The sequence below is a fragment of the Caretta caretta genome, chromosome 1 (genome assembly GCF_965140235.1).
Source record: "Caretta caretta isolate rCarCar2 chromosome 1, rCarCar1.hap1, whole genome shotgun sequence".
In the NCBI taxonomy this organism is placed as follows: domain Eukaryota; kingdom Metazoa; phylum Chordata; order Testudines; family Cheloniidae; genus Caretta; species Caretta caretta.
Window position 1 is genome coordinate 21,074,346 of NC_134206.1, and position 19,054 is coordinate 21,093,399.

General features: G+C 41.0%; 1 protein-coding gene across 24 annotated transcripts in view; it reads right to left on the bottom strand.

Annotated features, from left to right (window-relative positions):
- DLG2 (discs large MAGUK scaffold protein 2) overlaps window positions 1-19,054 on the bottom strand; it is a 1,511,004-nt gene that overhangs the window by 45,243 nt on the left and 1,446,707 nt on the right. For all 24 annotated transcript variants that reach the window (XM_048840921.2, XM_075126424.1, XM_048840889.2 and 21 more), the window contains one exon: window positions 13,467-13,542. In XM_048840921.2, the coding sequence (XP_048696878.1) occupies window positions 13,467-13,542 (76 nt within the window). The remainder of the gene's footprint in view (window positions 1-13,466; window positions 13,543-19,054) is intronic.

The following is a 19,054-nucleotide window of genomic DNA, read 5'->3' on the forward strand; positions in this document are numbered from 1 at the left end:
TGAAATTGTTGTGGCTGACTGCTATTCCATCACCCACATTTAATTTCATTACTTCAGCAAAACAACAGGCTAGAATGTTGATGTCAGCAGTCCCTCTAATATTTCTGGCCAAAGCAATGAGAGAGCCCAAAGGAGCAGGGCAAGGAAGGAGAGGTGGAAGCAAGAGGCAATGAATGGGCTCAGGACAAAGCTTAGAGTTACTCAGAGCCAGAGTCCTAGAGTCAACTTCACCACTGGCTTACACCAGCTTCTGCTGTCATAAAGCAGGGAGCAAGGATCTGGTGGATGCAAAGCCTGCTGGCGAGGGGTTGCAGTGGAACAAATAAGACCCAACTTCTCCTCCATCAGTTGGGCCTAGAGGTGGCCAGCACAGTCTGAACTGTGGTGCTAGCAGGGGACAAAGGGTGGCCTGGGTGGTATTGAGATGTGCTCATTCCATGCGTGCCCACTGCAGCCTCCATCTGTGTGGCACCCAGGGAGCCTCTGGTGGAACTTAAAGCTGCCTAGCAGAATGCCGGGAGAGAGGGTAGGGGTGAAGATGGTGCCTGTATGTGCAACTAACACCTCCCTGTGCTGGGGGGTGGGGCGTTTACCTCAGATCTCTGGCAGACAGCTCTAGATGCAGAGCTGTCAAATACTAATCTCCTGGGTCAATAACAAACATTAGTCAGAAATCCCAGTGCAGCCAAGATCTCTGCTCTGCACTTTGCTTTTTATCATCTCCATCCACTCCTTCAGGCTTCTGTCAAAGCACTGATCTTTGAAAAGTCAATCAGTGAGAGGTTTCCCTAGCAGGTTTAACTTCTGTGAAGAGCGTGGGTTATTTATTTTTTGTTGTTTATTTTTATTGTTATTTTTTTCAATCAGTGGACCCGTCACACTGCACACACAGGTGCACGTGCGGATAAATGGAAAACAGAGAAACTCTGCTGAGTTTCTGCCAAAAACAGCACAGTGATGTCATTAAAGGAGAAACAGGCAACCACTACAGTTTACATATTCTTGCTGGAACAGCTATGACATTACAGTAAATGCTGAAGCCCAATTCCCATCTGTCACCAGGCTAGTGGTGTCCCAAGTGCCCCCTGAAGGCCTCAGGACAGCCCTACAATCGGCCGCTCAGTTCCTCAGTTAACCTGAAGAAGAGGCTTTTACAAGTCCAATAACAACAGCCCTCCTTAGAATCTGGTTATTAATTTAAGGAACAAAATAAACACACAAATCTTCCCTCCAGCTGGGCACAGCCCCAAACTCCCCTGGTGTCTCAGGGCTTTCCTGCTTTAGCCATTTACTCCCAGCCCTTTCTAGCTGAAGCGACTCCTCTGGTCCCGGCTCTTCCCTGCAGGAGCCTCTCTCAATCACTGCAGTTTCTCTAGACAGAGCCTCCTGAGCTTCTCCCACTCTCTGTAGTTTCCTGCTACCCTGGATGAAGGAACAGCTGAACTCTCTCAGGTGTGCTTCTGCAGTACATCAAGTTTGTCTAGGCCCAAGCCCCCGGCCCGTGGAGGGGTAAGCAACCTTGCTAACACCATCCTACTCTTGCTTTTTCCTCACACTGGCAGCATTGCTTGATGTTGATATCAGACATAGAGGAGGAGGGCTTCATTCAACATCAAGATTGCCAAGAGAGGAGAAAAAAGTAACCTACTTTACAGTTCTACAGAAGGGATTTTGGTCACTGATTTTCCCCTTTGGCCTCCTAACATGGTTAATTTGGACATAAAAATGTCGGACAAATATCTGTATAATGAGGACACAGGTGGAATATGCTGGGGTCAAACAATTAGGCTCAGATTCAGGAAATCACATGAGAACATGCTTAAATCCACCCTCGGAGAGTCCATCCCTATTCAGGACAGCACTTAGGCATGTAATTGATTTAAAGCACACATTTAAATCCCATTGACATACATGGAACTTAGGCATGTTTTTAAGTGCTATCCTTGATGCTTTCCTGAAGTAGGGTGCTCTTCTACCTTTTAAAATAAAGTAATTTGAGTAAATTTAATGCTTCTTAGAATGGTACCTTTGTTTATTCACAGGCCATGTTCACCATGGGCTACAGTAAGGGCAGGCTTCCCAACATTGCCTCAACAATGTGTCTTAACCCTGCCCTGGAAGTCCACACTTCTACATGGGAAGGAGTAGGTTAGTTGCAGTGTTGATGAAATCCTTGGCCTTTTAGCTGAGACTTGCAGATAGATTGCACATGAGGCCAACTGTATTATTTAAAGGGACACTGTTAACTTGAAAAAAAAATCACACTTCCACCTGAAGAGTTTCTATCTAATATTGTCAAAAGTAACCCCTTAAGAAAACTGTTATTAGAATGGATTCAATAATATTTTTATCTCTGTTTCTGTGCATTGGACATCGCTTTGCGGTTCCTCAATTTCACTCTTGGTTTTGACAATGCATACCTTTTCCCAGGCCTTGCAGAAAGAAATTCACCAACAGCAGGGCTGAAATGGAAGAGGTAACAGGCAGGTGTGTGCCCAGAGAGAACGTAGCTGACTTGAGCTTCTTTTGAATTGCTGCACTTAGGGCTAGAGATAGGTGACATTTGTAAGCCTAAACTTAAAAGAAAAAAAAAAAGCAGACTTGGATCAACTGAAACATTTTGCAAATTTGTGTCAAATTTGCCAAATTTTTTCAGTCGAAAAAAATGCAGAGAAAGTCAAAATGTTTCATTTTGACAATCAAAATGAAACGTTTCGATTTTAAATTACTTTTTGCTTTGAAATATACTTCAATTTTTTTTTAAAAAAAGACACAAACTCAAACCTAAAACAAAAATTTTGTTCAACCTGGAATGAAATTTTTTCAATTCTTTTTGGTGTGCTGAAAAATTAGAAAAAAATTCATTTTAGGTTGATCTGAAACAAATTTTTTCCTGATTGTTTGTTTCAGCCACCGAACAAAAAAAAATCTATGAGCCCTGAGTAGAGCTATTTGCACAGGGCTAACAAAAAGACTATTGTAGACATCAAGGGTGGAGCAGAAAAATCCTGAAGATAATTCCAGGACATACTATTTTAAAGAGGGCTTCTGGCAGGGCAGCTGACCTCTGAGGGTACATCTACACAGCATGTGGCAGCCCACGGCAGTGAATCTCAGAGCCCAAGTCAACAGATTTGGGCTTGCGCTACTGTGCTAAAAAAACAGCTGTGTAGATGGTGTGGCTCAGGCTGGAGCTTGGCCTCTAAAGCCCACTCCCTTCCCTGAGCTACGAAGTCTACACAGCTATTTTTAGTGTGGTAGAGTGAGTCCCACAAGCCAAAGTCTGTTGACCTGGGCTCTGAACCTTGCTGCCACGGGCTCCCACTCACTTTGTAGTCTTCTAGTAATTCTAGAGGGGTAGCTAAATGTCAATGGAATATGAATGTCTGCTGAAAAACTAAACCACACAACTTTTAGAGTAGGTTTTATGCCAATTAGCAATGCAGGTGTAGGAACAAAGGGTTCGTAAGAATGATGCCCGTACATTATTTGCAGATGCTCACTCAAAAGCTACATCAAAGCACATTTCAATCATTCTGAAGTCGGCATACTTAAAGCAAAATACTGACTCATAAAACAATTCTGAAAACATGCCTCAACTCGTTAAAATAAATGTGAATTAGTTGACATGCAGAACCATTTCCTATTCAACGCTCTTTTTCTAAGTAGAATGGGTGTTTGTTGTCTGGAAATTTTGTATCTTTAGCTATACAAATATAGGGAGTGAAGAGCCATGGATTGCCCCTCCAGAAGTGGTAATATTCTCATTGACATCATAATTGCATTGAGGAAAGTACATGGCTCTGTGTGTTTTCAGATGTTTCCACCTAACCTGATCTAGTTAAGCATTTATATTACACACCCATCAAGGTAAAATCTGAGCTCCTAAATATTTACTTTACTTACCAATGTGTTTGATCACTCTAAGAAGGTGGTAGAAGGGGAGACACATGTAACCCCTTGTCACTTTCACTTCATGTTCCTGTGCACTGAGCAAGTGAAAACCATGTGCCAGTGAGGAAGAGGGCAGGTGAGTGAGTGTTTGGGTGGGGCACTGAGAGGCCCATGACCCTTCCCCAGTATGGACTAGGATGCCTGCCTTAAAAAGGCTAAACATGCTCGTAATTAGTCTCTGGTAGTTTCTGGCCAGGAGTTTTGTGGCACAGATATTGAAGGTTCTGGTTGCACGTGACTCCTTGCTATGAAGTCAATGCTATTAGTCCATCACTCTCAGGAGAAACTACTTAGAGGCTCTCTTTGATCATTATTATATTTACAAATCAAAACAACAGTTCTAGGCTTCAATAATACGTCCTATGAGGCTGAGCACCTGAGAGGATGGGAGGAAGCACACAGCCTGATTAACAGGTTCAGAGGCATTATGCCTTAGAACAATGCCTCCATCTGCTCCTAGGTTAAGTAACTTGCCAAAGGAGACATCAAGAAACAGTAAGAGAGCCAGGAGTCAGACCTTCAACCTGATCACCCCATTAACTGGATGCATACATCTCCCACTGAAGTGAATACAGCCTCAGCAGTCACCCCTCTCTCTTAGTCCCTTGCTCAAACCTTCTGATCATATCCCCTTTACATCACTGCATGGAGAAGAAACAGTTTGCTCTAAGGATAAAAATTAAAAACAGAGGTGCTCTTTATTCTAATATAAAAAAACATAAATGGCCTTTCCTAAGCAAATCACCTGTCTAAATTCCATTGAAAAACCTAATCCTTCCTTCAAAGACAAGTAGTTATCTCTCAACTATGATGAGAGGCTGGGAAAATTGTTTGTTTCTGGACATTTCAAAGAGGTAAACCATCTAGAAAATCATGATCTAGTTCTGCATGTGCTCTACTCAAATCTCCCGGAAGCTTAGAAAAAGTAACATTCAGTTCTCACACTGAACAAATTTCATGTAAACAAGTTATTTCTAATACCAATAGGTGTCCAATAATTGCCTTGTGCTGCGACAACAAAACATAATTTTGTTCTGGGAAAAAAACATAATGTATTTGTTGGAGTGTTATTGATGGCTTGTTCTATTTATATACCCAAGTTCACTTGTAAATTACTGTGGAAGAACATACTTTGCAATGATAACATTTCAGTGATTGTATCTAAAATATCCGCTACTGTTTGAGGTGAGATAAGCCTAAATCAAAACCTCACATTAAAGTGTCCCCAAACTTGGGATCTGGATCCATATTCAAGCTTTTTACTCAGGCTCATTTCTAAAATATTCCTCGTCACCCACCTTGTCTTTCTGATACTATACTTGTGGCAGATTAGGCACCCGCAAAGAGGCAGAAAGATTGCTCCTGGATACAATGGTTTCCCGTTCCTGGGGAGTACAACCACAAGAGTCTCCTTTTTCTATGACAGCAGTCAGAATACAAACTGATGCTCCAATTTATTGCAAGATTTAGTACTCATTCTAAGGACAGTGCTCAGAGTTCTCAGCATAATATTACACAGGTAGCCACTCCCAGTCGCTAGGAGAAGAACAGACCTGGCAGGTCATTGCAGAGCAGAGCAAAGTCCCTGGAGTTAGGGCATGGGGGAGAAGTCTGACTGAGAAAGGGAACAAAGATGTTTAGTTCAGTGTCAGTGCCTACACCACCTTCACTAAATCTCCTACACCTGGCCCTTGTGGGCAGATTCACTTTGTTTAATTTGTTTCGACCTCTGTTCTACTTAGTAATTCATCCCACGTGTAATCCTACACATTTTAATGTTCGACACTTCCATTACCCTTCACTAAACACCTATTGCTAGTCTCTTAATACCAAATTTGGAAGAAGGGGAAAAAGGACTGTATCTCACACACACACACCTTGGACTGTTAATCCACAGTTGGTACCCACTGCCTCATTATCAGAAAGAAATTAACCTGGAGGGAATTCAGAGAAATGCAACAAAATTAATGGCAATAGAAGGGACTGGCGTACAAAGAAAGATCAAGGGCTGTCACGTGCAATTCTTACTCACTTGCATTAGTGCAATCCTTTATGTGTGCGTGTGTGTTATAGGTCCCACTTAGTGCTTGATTTGCAGAGGACAAGTCAATGTGACAAAATTAAGTTGACCTAAGTTACATCACCATACAGCCACTGCAGTAATTGAATCACTTTTGCATGTTCATACTATGCTCCTTGTGTCAGTGGTGTGTGTCCTCACCAGTAACGCTTGCACCAATTTACCTGTCAGTGTGGGGCATTGTGGGATGGCTTCTGAAGACAGCAACAGTTGATGTAAGCAATGCAGTGTCTACATTGACACTGTCGACCTAATTACATCGACTTAGTGCTACGCCTCTCGCGGAGGTGGAGTTATTAAGTTGGTGTCGTGGGTGAATTATGTCGGTGGGAGCTACATTTTAGTGTAGACACTTACAGAGTTAGGTTGACATAAGCTGCCTTACATCAGCCTAACCCTGTAGTGTAGACCAGGACCCAGTCTGTTACAGACCCGGCTAGAGAGCTCTGGCTCTGTAGCTTGTGCTTTTAGCTGTGGAGAGCCCCAGTTCAATCTCGGGAGCAGTGACCAAAATGGTGGGCATCCTACTATAGCACTTATTGAGGCAAACTGTCTCACAAGCTAATCATGAAAATGCTCACCCAAGACAGCCAGGGTTGCATAATTGGGTCTAAGAGAGAAATGTGAATTTGTTTGGCTAACTTATGACTAACAAACCCACTGGGAACAGGATTTTCAACTGTGTTCAGAATATTGGCCTAAATCTGCTCTTACTGAAGTCAACAGTCCAGCTCCCATTGACTGTATTGGGAGAAGAGTTAGGCCAATGCAGAGAACTTTTGAAAATCCCATCCAAAATGTGCTTCAAAAAACCCACAGATTGATGTGGGGTATAAATAGGGTAATGGACTAAAATAAAGACAAGAAAAAAATTATGCTGAATATTAGGAAAAGCTTCCTGACTATGGGCTAGATCCACAAAGGGACTTCAGGCACAGCATCGCCCTGCAGCACCTAACGCTGAGATGCTTTGCCACCCGGTGGAATATACAGCCCTAGGCTCCTTGTAAAATGCATGGGGAGAGAGAGGCATCTAAGAATGGGATCCACAAAAGCCAGCATGCTGAACAGGGAGCTGCCGAAGCTAGCCAATAGGAAATGCTGAGGAGAGGGGTGGATGCTAAACCCCACCCTTCAAAAGGGCCCAGGCACATTAGGTGCCTAAGTCTGGGCTGGAAGGAAGCGCCTATTTCTGCTTGAAACCCTCTCCTGGAGTAGGTGCCGAATGCTTTTTTCCCCTCCAAGAATCCCCCCACCAGAGCAGACAATGTAGTAATATCATTGTCTTTATTTTTCTTTGAAGTATGTAGTCAACTACCTGTAAATGGTGGGAGATGGGCAGTTGCCTTATGCGAATCCATTGAATAATGGTGCTATACCCCCCTTAATAGGTTTTAGCCCAGTGGTTAGAGCACCTACCTGGATATAGGAGATGTGGATTCACTTCCCCCCTCTGATTAAGGTGAAGAAGGGATTTGAACTTGGATTTCACCAGGCTAATGCTCTAACCTTTGGACTATGGGGCGTTCTGGGGCAGAATACTCTCGCTCCTGTTGAAGCAGTTATTTTTATAAATAACGAAATATCCACTGCTCAGCAAGTGAGAATGACTGTATAGCCCAGGGCTTAGGACCCTCACTTGGGAAGTAGGAGACCCAGGTTCCAGTTCTTTGGCATCAATGAATACTTAATAATTTATAAAAAGTGAAACAACTTCACCATCACCACCTGTTTTGTGTGGGTTCAGCTATGCCCTGAGAACACATGCCAGACTGGGTTCCACAGGCAAGACAGGTGGGGGAATGCCTCGTCTGAGGATCCCGCTGGGGCTTGTGCATGAGACAGTAGTCACCTGGGCACCGAGACAGCAGTTCACATGCTCATTGTCAGAAACGTACGCGCATAGGGGACTTTAATGGTGGCTATCTCAGCACCTGGTGAGGCTGAGTATGGGTCTTGAGGATCTCAGTGGCACCTAATTGTTGGACTTAAACATGTAGAGTGATTAGGGTGACCAGATGTCCCGATTTTATAGGGACAAGTCACGATTTTTGGGTCTTTTTCTTATACAGCTCCTATTACCCCCCCACCCCCATCCCAATTTTTCACATTTTCTGTCCAGTCACCCTAAGAGTGATAGTTAGGCGCTTCGGTGTATCTACCTGTGTGAGGCTAAGGAACACCCTCCTAATGGAAATGATGGAAGCCTCAGACTTCTGACATTTAAAATTACACTGATCAAAACACTAACAAACATATGCTTGGAAAAAATTGTGCACCGGTGGAGGAATGGACTAGATGACCTAACAGGTGTTTCCACCTCTAGCTTTGTCATAACCATACAGCTAAGGGTAGCCTAGAATTCCTCCCTACCTGTGAGGGGCTAAGAAGCTCAAATAACCTGGTTGGCACCCGACCAAAGGGGAAAGAAGATACTTTCAAATCTTGGGGGGGCGGGGGAGGGAAAGGCTTTGTGGTGTGTTCTCTGTGGAAAGCAGAGAAGCATTAGGTCAAAAAAACTCCTTCTCCTATAAGCCATCTTGTACAAGTCTCTGATATTACAAAAAGAGTAAGTAAATAAGGCAGGGCGCGTTAGATTACCTTTTGTTTTCAACTTGTGAATTTTCCCTTTGCTAGAGGGAGGTTTATCCCGTTTTTTTTGTAACTTTAAAGTTTTGCCTAGAGGGGAATCCTCTGTGTTTTGAATCTGATTACCCTGTAAAGTATCTACCATCCTGATTTTACAGAGGTGATTCTTTTACCTTTTCTTTAAATACAATCCTTCTTTTAAGAACCTGACTGATTTTTCCATTGTTCTAAGAGCCAGGGGTTTGGGTCTTTGATCATTTTGTAACCAACTGGTTAGGATATTATTCTCAAGCCTCCCCAGAAAAGGGGGTGTAAGGGCTTGGGGGGATTGCTGGGGGAAGAGGAACTCCAAGTGGTCCTTTTTCCTGGTTCTTTGTTAAAGCACTTGGTGGTGGCAGCATTACTTAAACCCAAGGTATAAGGGAGAATTTGTGCCTGGGGAGTTTTAAACCTAAGCTGGTAGAAATTAGGGGGTCTTTCATGTGGGTCTGCACATCTGTACCCTAAAGTTCAGAGTGGGAAGGGAACCCTGACAAGCTTATACTAAGGACAACTCTACACCAGGGACTGAGCTCAGATCACCACCTCTTTATAGAAATATAGCTATGTCTTCAATGGTGAAACCCAATCATTTTGAACCAACCGGCAGATAAAGGCCCAACTACCTGTGCAATATTGTAGATAATGATTGTATGTTTTAGTGTGTTTACATATATATTTTTAGAGGTTGACAACGTAACCAAATGTTTCCTGTCTGTCACTGTATTCTGTTAATTTAGAGATCAAAGGGAGATGTTAACATTTAGATGAACTGTGAATGTAGTAATATCATTGTCTTTATTTTTCTTTGAAGTATGTAGTAAACTACCTGTAAATGGTGGGAGATGGGCAGTTGCATTATGCTAATCCATATAGCAAATTACTGGGGGCACTTAGGAAATAGGTCTTAATTCAAAGCCACAATACTTCACCCAAGAAACACCTGCTGTCAAGAGGCTGCCAGAGAATTATAAAAAGAACTCTAGGAACCCGATCCTATATCTAAGATCAGCTTAAGCTTCATCAGGGAAGTTTGAGTCACAAGACTGAGGTCTCCAGCTCCAGTCTGGATCACCCTGATATTGGACATTAGACTGTAACCCATGGAACTAATTCTGAAAGAACTCTTGGCAACTCTAAAGCTCACCATCTCTACTGTGAAACTGACCTAAGAATTTTATTCATGTCTGTATGTATAATGATCTTTTAACCTATACTCTCTTTTCTTTTTTAATACGTTTAGTTTAGTTAATAAGAATTGGCTGTCAGTGTTTATTTGGGTAAGATCTGAAATATTCATTGACTTGGTGGGTAATGTGTCTGATCCTTTGGGATTGGTAGAACTTTTCATAGGATGAACAAGATTTTCAGTAATCTTCATCATGTCTGACTTGGCTGTCTAGGTAGGAGCCCCAGGCTGGATTGTTTTAAGGGAGATGTGTTTTTGGCTTCTGGGTAACCAGTAGTAACTAGTTGTAGAAGCCATTTTGTTGCTGGCTTGGTGAATCTAAGTATAAGAATAACCACCAGTTTTGGGGATTGTCTGCCCCATTCTTTGCTGTTTGTCCTGATTGAGCAATCTCAGTGCGGCCGCCCTGGGACCCCGGTCACACTAGTGGATAATGGATTTTGTTTTTTAAAGTGAATGTAGAGTTGAAAAGCACTGACAATATAGGGCTCCAACAGAAACAGAAAATAACTATTTGCACATTATGAAGGGCATACTCCATCTTATGCTTTCAGATACTTGAACAATTTGATGGAAACAGGCAAACTTCATGAATATTAGACACTCAGAGTAAGCTGTTGTAAAACTCTTTTCAAAAGAGTTACAAGATCTGTCATAAAAAATGCCTCCAGCCCACATTTAAGAAACAATATATGATTGGAGGCGGGGCGGGGAGGGATGCAAGAAAGATGCTATTTTTGTCTGCTAAAAGACTTGCTGCAATTACTGCAGTTAAGAGTAAAGCAGATTATAGTCTAGTTTCTTTTCACTTCTGTGATTTTTCCATCCTCCAGTGCTGATGATTCTCAGTGAAAATCTTACAACTACTGTATGCCTTACATTTAGAAAGGGAAAATTTATTTTATTAAGTTTAAAGCCTACAGTAGGTGAAGTTTCTAAGTGCTGAATAGGCAACTTGGCAAATATGACGTTACTCGATATTACTGACATACTACCCTTTTATCAGAATAACGGGGAAGTTCAGGCCTCAGTACAGCTCAGGAGAAGGGTTCAAAGATTACTTTTAAATCACCTTTGTGCTTCCCAATTCTGGGGGCCCTCTAACTCCATTTCCAGGACATGCCATAAACTAGAGCAACCTTGGGGATGCTCTATTTTATGCTAGCTGCCAATGACCCCAAGGGGCTGTTTTGATAGTCAGAGATGGCTGAGGCACAGGGACATCCTGGCTGTGTTACCTTACCATTGGCCATGCCCCCTGTGCCTGAGGGTAGAGGGAGGCAGCGTCTGAGCCGTTATGGCAGCTTGATACGACCTGGGGATTTTTCTACATAGTAGGTAGTTAAGCCAGTTTAGCGTGCTTTATACTTTGCTGTATCAGTGCAAAGAAGCTGTAATGGACCAGAGGGAGTGACCATTTACTTTGCTATTAAAACCATGTACAATAATGACTATGAAAGCCAAAATTGAAAGGAGCAGAGATGTGTGAATAGTTGTATTATTATAACAATTAAATGCATCAAACTAACAGTTTTAGTAGAAAGCTCAGCCAATAACTTCAAGGTTTATTCCTGTTCAATGAAATTACACTTGCTATTTATATCACTATATGTAATCACTTCATATTACCTATGGCTTAGCATCACTAATTGGATTTATATTATTCCCATTATTAATCTCATTTAGGATTAAGATGAATTTTTGCCCCACATAAAATATTTTAATGTTTCATACACTGCTTGTACCTAAATAGGTTTATTTAAGAAGGGAAAAACAGATTTTAGCGCAGACTAACGAATTAAAATAAATTTCCAAAGGGTTGAACAGCGTGATTCTGTAATTATGCAATTTCCTAAATGTTGCAACAAGTAATGGAATGAGTGGCTGGGAGATTAATGTTACATTGATGGCAAAGATAGAAGAACATTGTAGGAAATTATGGGATAATTAAATTTTCACCAGGGTCTGGTAAGGACCATTAGTAACAAGAAAGAATTATTCCCGCAAGGTTTTGACAGTATACAGGAAATGGACATTTTAAGAAGTGATCTGACTGACAATACAGTACCTGTTAAAAATTCACAAGGTTCCAGAAGAATTGTTATTTCAAATGAAAAATTTTGTTTTGACTTTGCAGGAGGTCATATCGATTATGTCACTTGCATACAGAAATAATGTACATAGAGCCTGATTCTGATCCCAGGTATGTTGGTGTAAATCTGGAAAAATTCTATTTAAGTCAATGCAGTTCTTAATTTGCACTGAGATCAGAATCTGGTCCACACAGAGGAGACAGAAAGTGCTATTTGCAAGAGTGATTTTCTTTTCTTAAGAATTTTGCAAAAGAAATATTATGTGTATTATGTTAGCACCTGGATTTCCCACTGAAAATGGGACTCCATTATGCTAGGTTCTGGTCATGCCCATAACAAAACACACTCCCCTCTCTGAAGAGGTTACAGTCTACATGGACAAGACAGATGAAGACTGGGAGAAAGGAAGTGTTATCATTCCAGTTTCCATTGACGGGGAACTGTGGCACAGCAAGACTAAGAAGTGGGATTTTCAAAAATGTGCCATGTTGGCCCAACTCTTCTTCTATTGAGAAGCCTATGCGAGTTTTATGCTGATGGTTCTGAAACTCCCATCCTTTGTGGATTGCTAAAGCCCTTACAAGTAAGTGTTGTCCCATTTAAGTCATTTGGACTATCTGCACAAGTAAAGACTGGTAGAATAGCATCTGTAACGTGTTCACCTAATGCTGTAAATGTGAAAAATGTCTCAGTGGGAAAATATAATTGGATGTGTATGATTATTGTACTTTTTTACATGATTACACTCTTTCTACAACTCTTGCCATCCAGAATATTAGACTAACCACTACTTAGCATTCTTCAAAATGTCATATTACATCAACTTAAGATATGGCAGAACATGCTTTGGACTTCTAGAACAGTGAGATTCTTCTGTATTAATATGCCAATTGAAGGGGAATTTAAACAAAAAAAGTTTTAACCAGTTAGAATCATCCCTTCTGGAAATATTTTGCTAGTGAACAAACAAGTTCAAAATTACATTCTGGGCTGGCTGACCCTTTATGCTTACTGTGGTACAAGTCTCTGTTCAATGTCTGTCACAACCATTAAAGTATTAAATTAGAAACATAAATTTTACTTCTCTGACTGATACTTTCAACTTTGCTATTAGTTTTAACAACTTTTGAAGTAAGGGGATTCATCTCTCTCTCTCTCTCTCTCTCTCTCTGTATGTCATTAAACAAACATACGTGTCAATGAATTTTGAAAGTTTTCCTTTCCCAAGCCAAATACTTAACTAAATCCCATCAATAACAAAGAATGCTATTTCTTTTCTTATTATCTCCCTGTTAGGAGGCAATGTCTATTAGTACTATAGTACAAGAGGATATTAATTATTTAGCAGATCATGTCATACTTTACATTTTTCACAATACTCCAAACCTTAGTTAAAACAATCTCCTTCTCTTTCTTGTGTTGCCATAATATGCTCAATTTTAAAACAGACATAGCAATTTCATTTAACTCTTTGACAACAGAGACATTCTGGCATCTTTTAATATGTTTCTTTTTTACATACCCCTTTTGCATCAATCACACCAGGTTTCGCATTAAACTTCACAGTCTTCAAACGTGCACGCTCCTTTCTTTCAACTCTGAAGAAAATTGAAGAAAAATAAATCATCGCATCAGGATTATATTTTGTATTTATATAGTAACTTTCACCCAAGGATCTCAAAGCACTCTCTAGACACTAAGTCTTACAGCACCCCTGTAAAATAAGTAATTATTATTATTCCTGTTTTATAAATGGGTAAACTAAGAAACACAAAGTGTCAAGTGGCTTCCCAAAGTCACACAACAATTCAGCGGCAGATATGCGACTAGATCCCAGGAATCCTGACTCCTAGTACCCTCTTTTAATCATTGAAACAATGTTGCTTCCCAAAACAAATAGATGTTGGGTATAGTTTTCAGAAGTATCTAAGTCCTATTTTCAAAAGTGAGTTAGGCACTTATATGTCTAAATCCCACTGACTGTCAATTAGACTAAGGGCCAGATTTTTCAGTGGGAGTTACAGGTGCAAATTACCTTAAAAAAATCTGGCTCTAAGTGCCAAAGTTATTTTTGAAAATGGGATATAAACTCCTAAATCACTTGGGTGCTTTTGAAAATTGTACCCTTGGAAAACAGTATTCAATATACTTACGCATGAATTTACTGTTTTCAAAACTAGTTGAAATGTTAGCTTTAAAAATTCTCATCTGAAATATGTAGGGATGCTGTATCTTAAATTATACACCTTTTCAAGTGTAGAGAAGTTTTGCTCGAGGCCTTTAAATTACTTTACATATGTACAGGCTCACCTCAAATGGTATTTCTGTGGAAACTTATGATGCTTGGAGGCAGGACAGAGATGGACATAGCCACTCAAACACATTACAAATTGGACTTGCATATACCTTATAAACCATTGTCCTCCACAAACATGATTAAGCACAAGCAGATGAGAGATGTGAAAAATGCACTTTTTCTCCTGTTTGATTCAGCGTTGGCTAAAGTATTCGATTACTGAAAACAAATATCAGGCGATATTGTGGGATTTGATAATCTGGGATGGCAGTGGATTTGACAGATGGCTAAGCATGGCATAGGCCCTGACACTGAGGGGTGCTTAAGCACCCCTGGAAAAAAATGGTGCGTGCTGAGCATCCACCGGCAACCCCCTTATCAGCGCCTCCCCCTCTCTCCCAGTGCCTCCCACTCGCTGCAGATCAACTATTCTGCGGCATGCAGGAGGTGCGGGGGCGGGAGGGGGGAGAAACGAGGGCGGGTTGTGCTAGGGGAGGGGGCAGAACAGGGTGGGAAGAGGCGGGGTGGGGCGGGAAGAAGCAGGGTGAGGTCTTCGGGGAAGAGGTGGAGTGGGGCGCGGCCTGGATTGGAGCCGGGGGGACCATCCCCTGGCACATTGGAAAGTTGGCGCCTATGAAGCAAGGCATTGGTGATGGAGATATTAGAATACTGTACACAGGTTTGGTTTAAAAAGGATGCTGAGAAACTGGAGAGGGTAAAGAAAACGCCACAAAAAATGGTTTGAAGGCTGGAGAAAATGCCTTACAGCAAGAGCTCAATGTATTTAGTGTATCAAAAAAGGAGATTGAGAGATGACTTGATTACAGTGTTTAAGTACCTTCACGGGGAGAAAATACCAGTTACTAAAGGTGGTAACTAGAAAAGTTACTCTTTAATCTAGCAGAAAAAGGCATAAATCCCCCCTCATGGTTGGAAGCTGAAGTCAAATAAATTCAAATAGGAAATTTAGGCACATATTTTTAACGGTGAATTTGATTAACCACTGGAACAAACTACAGAAAGTGGTGGATTCTCCATCTCTTGATACCTTCGTATCAAGACTAGATGCCTTTTTGGAAGTTATGCTTTAGCCAAGCACAAGTTACTGTAAACCCAGTAAGGGTTTAACTGGGTGAAATGTTAGTGGCCTGTGATATACAGTAGGTCAGACAAGATGATCTAATGGTCCCCCTTGGCCTTAAACTCTGAGTCTATGCCCTTGTTTTCTATCATTGAGTGGACTAACAATATTTTTAAAGGAAGTGTGATTAAAATTTAAAGTGCATTAACATAATGAAATGTACACAGCATATGGTATAATATGAAAGCTATACCATATGAAACGCTAGGAATTTGGAAAGTGTGTAATTAAATATGCATTACTATAAGCATCTGATGTATTATATAGTGCACTCTTGAGTACTGCAAGTACAGAATGCTTAAATAATGGGAAATTCAAAATAATCTAAAGCAAGAGAGAGAGAGATAGAAATAAAGGTAAACAAAACAAAACAAAATGCAGAAAAGAAATCCAAAGGAAGCAGGAAAAAAGGGAGGAGTCTGACAATCCCTCCTCACCTTCATTGATATGGGCATTATTGTACAAGATGTCATTTATCAGCCTTGCAAAATCATCAGAAGAATTTACTAGTTGAGGCACACAAATGTGATCACCTGTTTATAATAGAAAAGGTAATTTTATCTGTTCAAAATTCTTAATTGCTCTGGTATATCTGGTGAGTACAATATCGCAAAGCTAGCCTATAAGTCTACCCTCCTCTGACCTATACTGGACAGTGAATAGTTGGGAATTAAGTGAGGAATGTTAGATAAATCAGATTGGTCTAAATATTCCTTTTTCCCCCCACTTGTCTAGTGCAGTTTCTCATGTAAGAAGCTGGATTAGGTAAACGCAGATCATCTAGTTCCTGAGACTAAATACAGAGCTCTGCTAGTTTTTGAGTAGCAATGGTAATTGGCTGATTTTTAAAAAAAATATGAAGTCTTGTTTTTTCATAGTTCAATAAACAACACAACATGCTCCCTTCTATCTGAGCGGGCTTTTATTTTTCTTACTGAAAAACACTGAAATGCAGGTTACTATAGTTACAGTTGAATTTGGGAATAAATGTTTCTCTGTAAATGTAGAGTGGAAACAGCTGAAATGCGTCCTTCATATTCAATCTGTGATATTAAAGCCAAAGAAACAGCCTTACATTTTAAAGTAACAGATGAAGTCCCATGACAGAATGGGTAAAAAATGAAGACTTGAGGCTGTGTAATCTCCTAAATAGGAGGGATGTCTGCTGAGAAAATAATTAGCTCAAAACTGAACACAGTTTTCTAATTATCAATCTGTGTTAATATTAATTCTCATTCCTATCTTTCCTAACCTTCTAAAGTAGTTGCTTTGAATTTTATTTCTGATTCATTGCACAGAGAAACTTGAAAATGAGCCACAAAACCAGATCTGGTTTATGTAATGCCTCAGCAATCATGCAGACATCACGCTGCTATTTGTAGGCAATGGAGACAAATATATATGCCACAATCTACATTGCCTTGAAAGGTATATAAATAATAAATGTAGTGAATTGCCATTAATAGTCCAGGCACATTCACTAAGAACATTTATAAATGCTTATATTGCCCGCGGAAAACTGTTTCATAAGCTAATGATATATTATAAGTAGTGAAAATAGTGGTGCTTAAAGTTAAAGTTGCCCAACACTTTCCATTATAAGACACCATCACTTTGCCAATTTTAACCTTTCAGCCTGAAATTTCTCATTCCAGGTGTCTACCTCAGGACAATTTTATTTTTTTAAGTTTCAGTTGTAAACAATTCATACAGTCATTTGGGTGAGAAACTTGTGCCTCCTTGTTTTGGATGGTTTACTGAAATTGGGCAGAGGAGTTGCCCTGGTGTAAGGGATGTGCCCTTTGTTTTTCCTGTGCAAATTTGCCCACATTTCTCTGAAGTCTCTGAAGAATTGCACCTTGCATGTACTCAGTAGAGACTTGTTAGAGTTTGGCAGCTAAATTCTCCAAAGACTGCATCTACACTGAGAACAGAGACTGTGCTCGCAATCCTATCTCTGATAGCGCCCAGGCAGCATGGAGGAGGGGGAACCATCCTGACACAAATGCAGAGGGGTGAGGAACATGGTTTGGTTTAAGAGCTACAGGTGTGTGTGGGAGGGGCAGGAGCAGGAACTCTGGGGAGAGGGTGGGAGAGAGCTTGGACTGCAGGGGAGGGGTTATGAGTCATAATGGTGGGGAAGGCAGGAGCAGATGGGAGAGGGAAGGGCAGGAGCCATGGAAGGAAGGGGAAGGATAGGAGCAGTGGAAAAGGAAAATGGACAGGAGTTGGGGAAGAACAGGATCAGAAGGGGGTAGGGAGAGGCCGGGGGGAGAGAGCCAGAGGGTCGGTAACTATTAAAGCACACTCTCCTACTGAACCTGAAATTGAACCCATTATTCCCAAGGCTCAAGATTCCTTTGCTGTGAAACTCACTGGCAAAGTGTGTGTGTGCATTCACCTCTCGTGCCAGATCCACACAGAAGATACTTTGTGCTTTCTGCTGCTACCGGTTACGTACTCCATTAGCTCAGGCCGCAGAAGTGTGTGCAGTGGATCTAAAGATCTCACCCCGATGATGACACATGTGGGAGGTCAGCATGGTTCCACATGACGGAATTTCTGTTTTTTCAATTTTTAAATTTTAAAAAAATTACACCCCACAAAATTAATTTATAAGAATGTTAAATTTGCAAAAACAAGTACTCAGAAGTGAAAAATCAGGCCCTAAATTTCTTAGATTGGGCATCCAAAATTAGTTAACACCACAGACAGTTTTGGTTTTTGTCATAAATATAAAGGGAAGGGTAAACCCTTTTGAAATCCCTCCTGGCCAGGGGAAAGCTCCTCTCACCTGTAAAGGGTTAAGAAGCTAAAGGTAACCTCGCTGGCACCTGACCAAAATGACCAATGAGGAGACAAGATACTTTCAAAAGCTGGGAGGAGGGAGAGGAACAAAGGGTCTGTGTCTGTCTGTATGCTGCTTTTTGCCAGGGACAGAACAGGAATGGAGTCTTAGAACTTTTAGTAAGTAATCTAGCTAGGTATGTGTTAGATTATGATTTCTTTAAATGGCTGAGAAAAGAATTGTGCTGAATAGAATAACTATTTCTGTCTGTGCATCTTTTTTGTAACTTAAGGTTTTGCCTAGAGGGGTTCTCTATGTTTTTGAATCTAATTACCCTGTAAGATATCTACCATCCTGATTTTACAGGGGGGATTTCTTTATTTCTATTTACTTCTATTTTTTATTAAAAGTCTTCTTGTAAAAACTGAATGCTTTTTCATTGTTCTCAGATCCAAGGGTTTGGGTCTGTGGTCACCTATGCAAATTGGTGAGGCTTTTTATCCAACATTTCCCAGGAAAGGGGGGGTGCAAGTGTTGGGAGGATTGTTCATTGTTCTTAAGATCCAAGGGTCTGGGTCTGTAGTCACCTAGGCAAATTGGTGAGGCTTTTTACCAAACCTTGTCCAGGAAGTGGGGTGCAAGGTTTTGGGAAGTATTTTGGGGGGAAAGACGCGTCCAAACAGCTCTTCCCCAGTAACCAGTATTAGTTTGGTGGTGGTAGTGGCCATTCCAAGGATAACGGGTGTAATATTTTGTACCTTGGGGAAGTTTTGACCTAAGCTGGTAAAGATAAGCTTAGGGGGTTTTTTCATGCAGGTCCCCACATCTGTACCCTAGAGTTCAGAGTGGGGGAGGAACCTTGACATGATGGCACAGTGGTGGGAT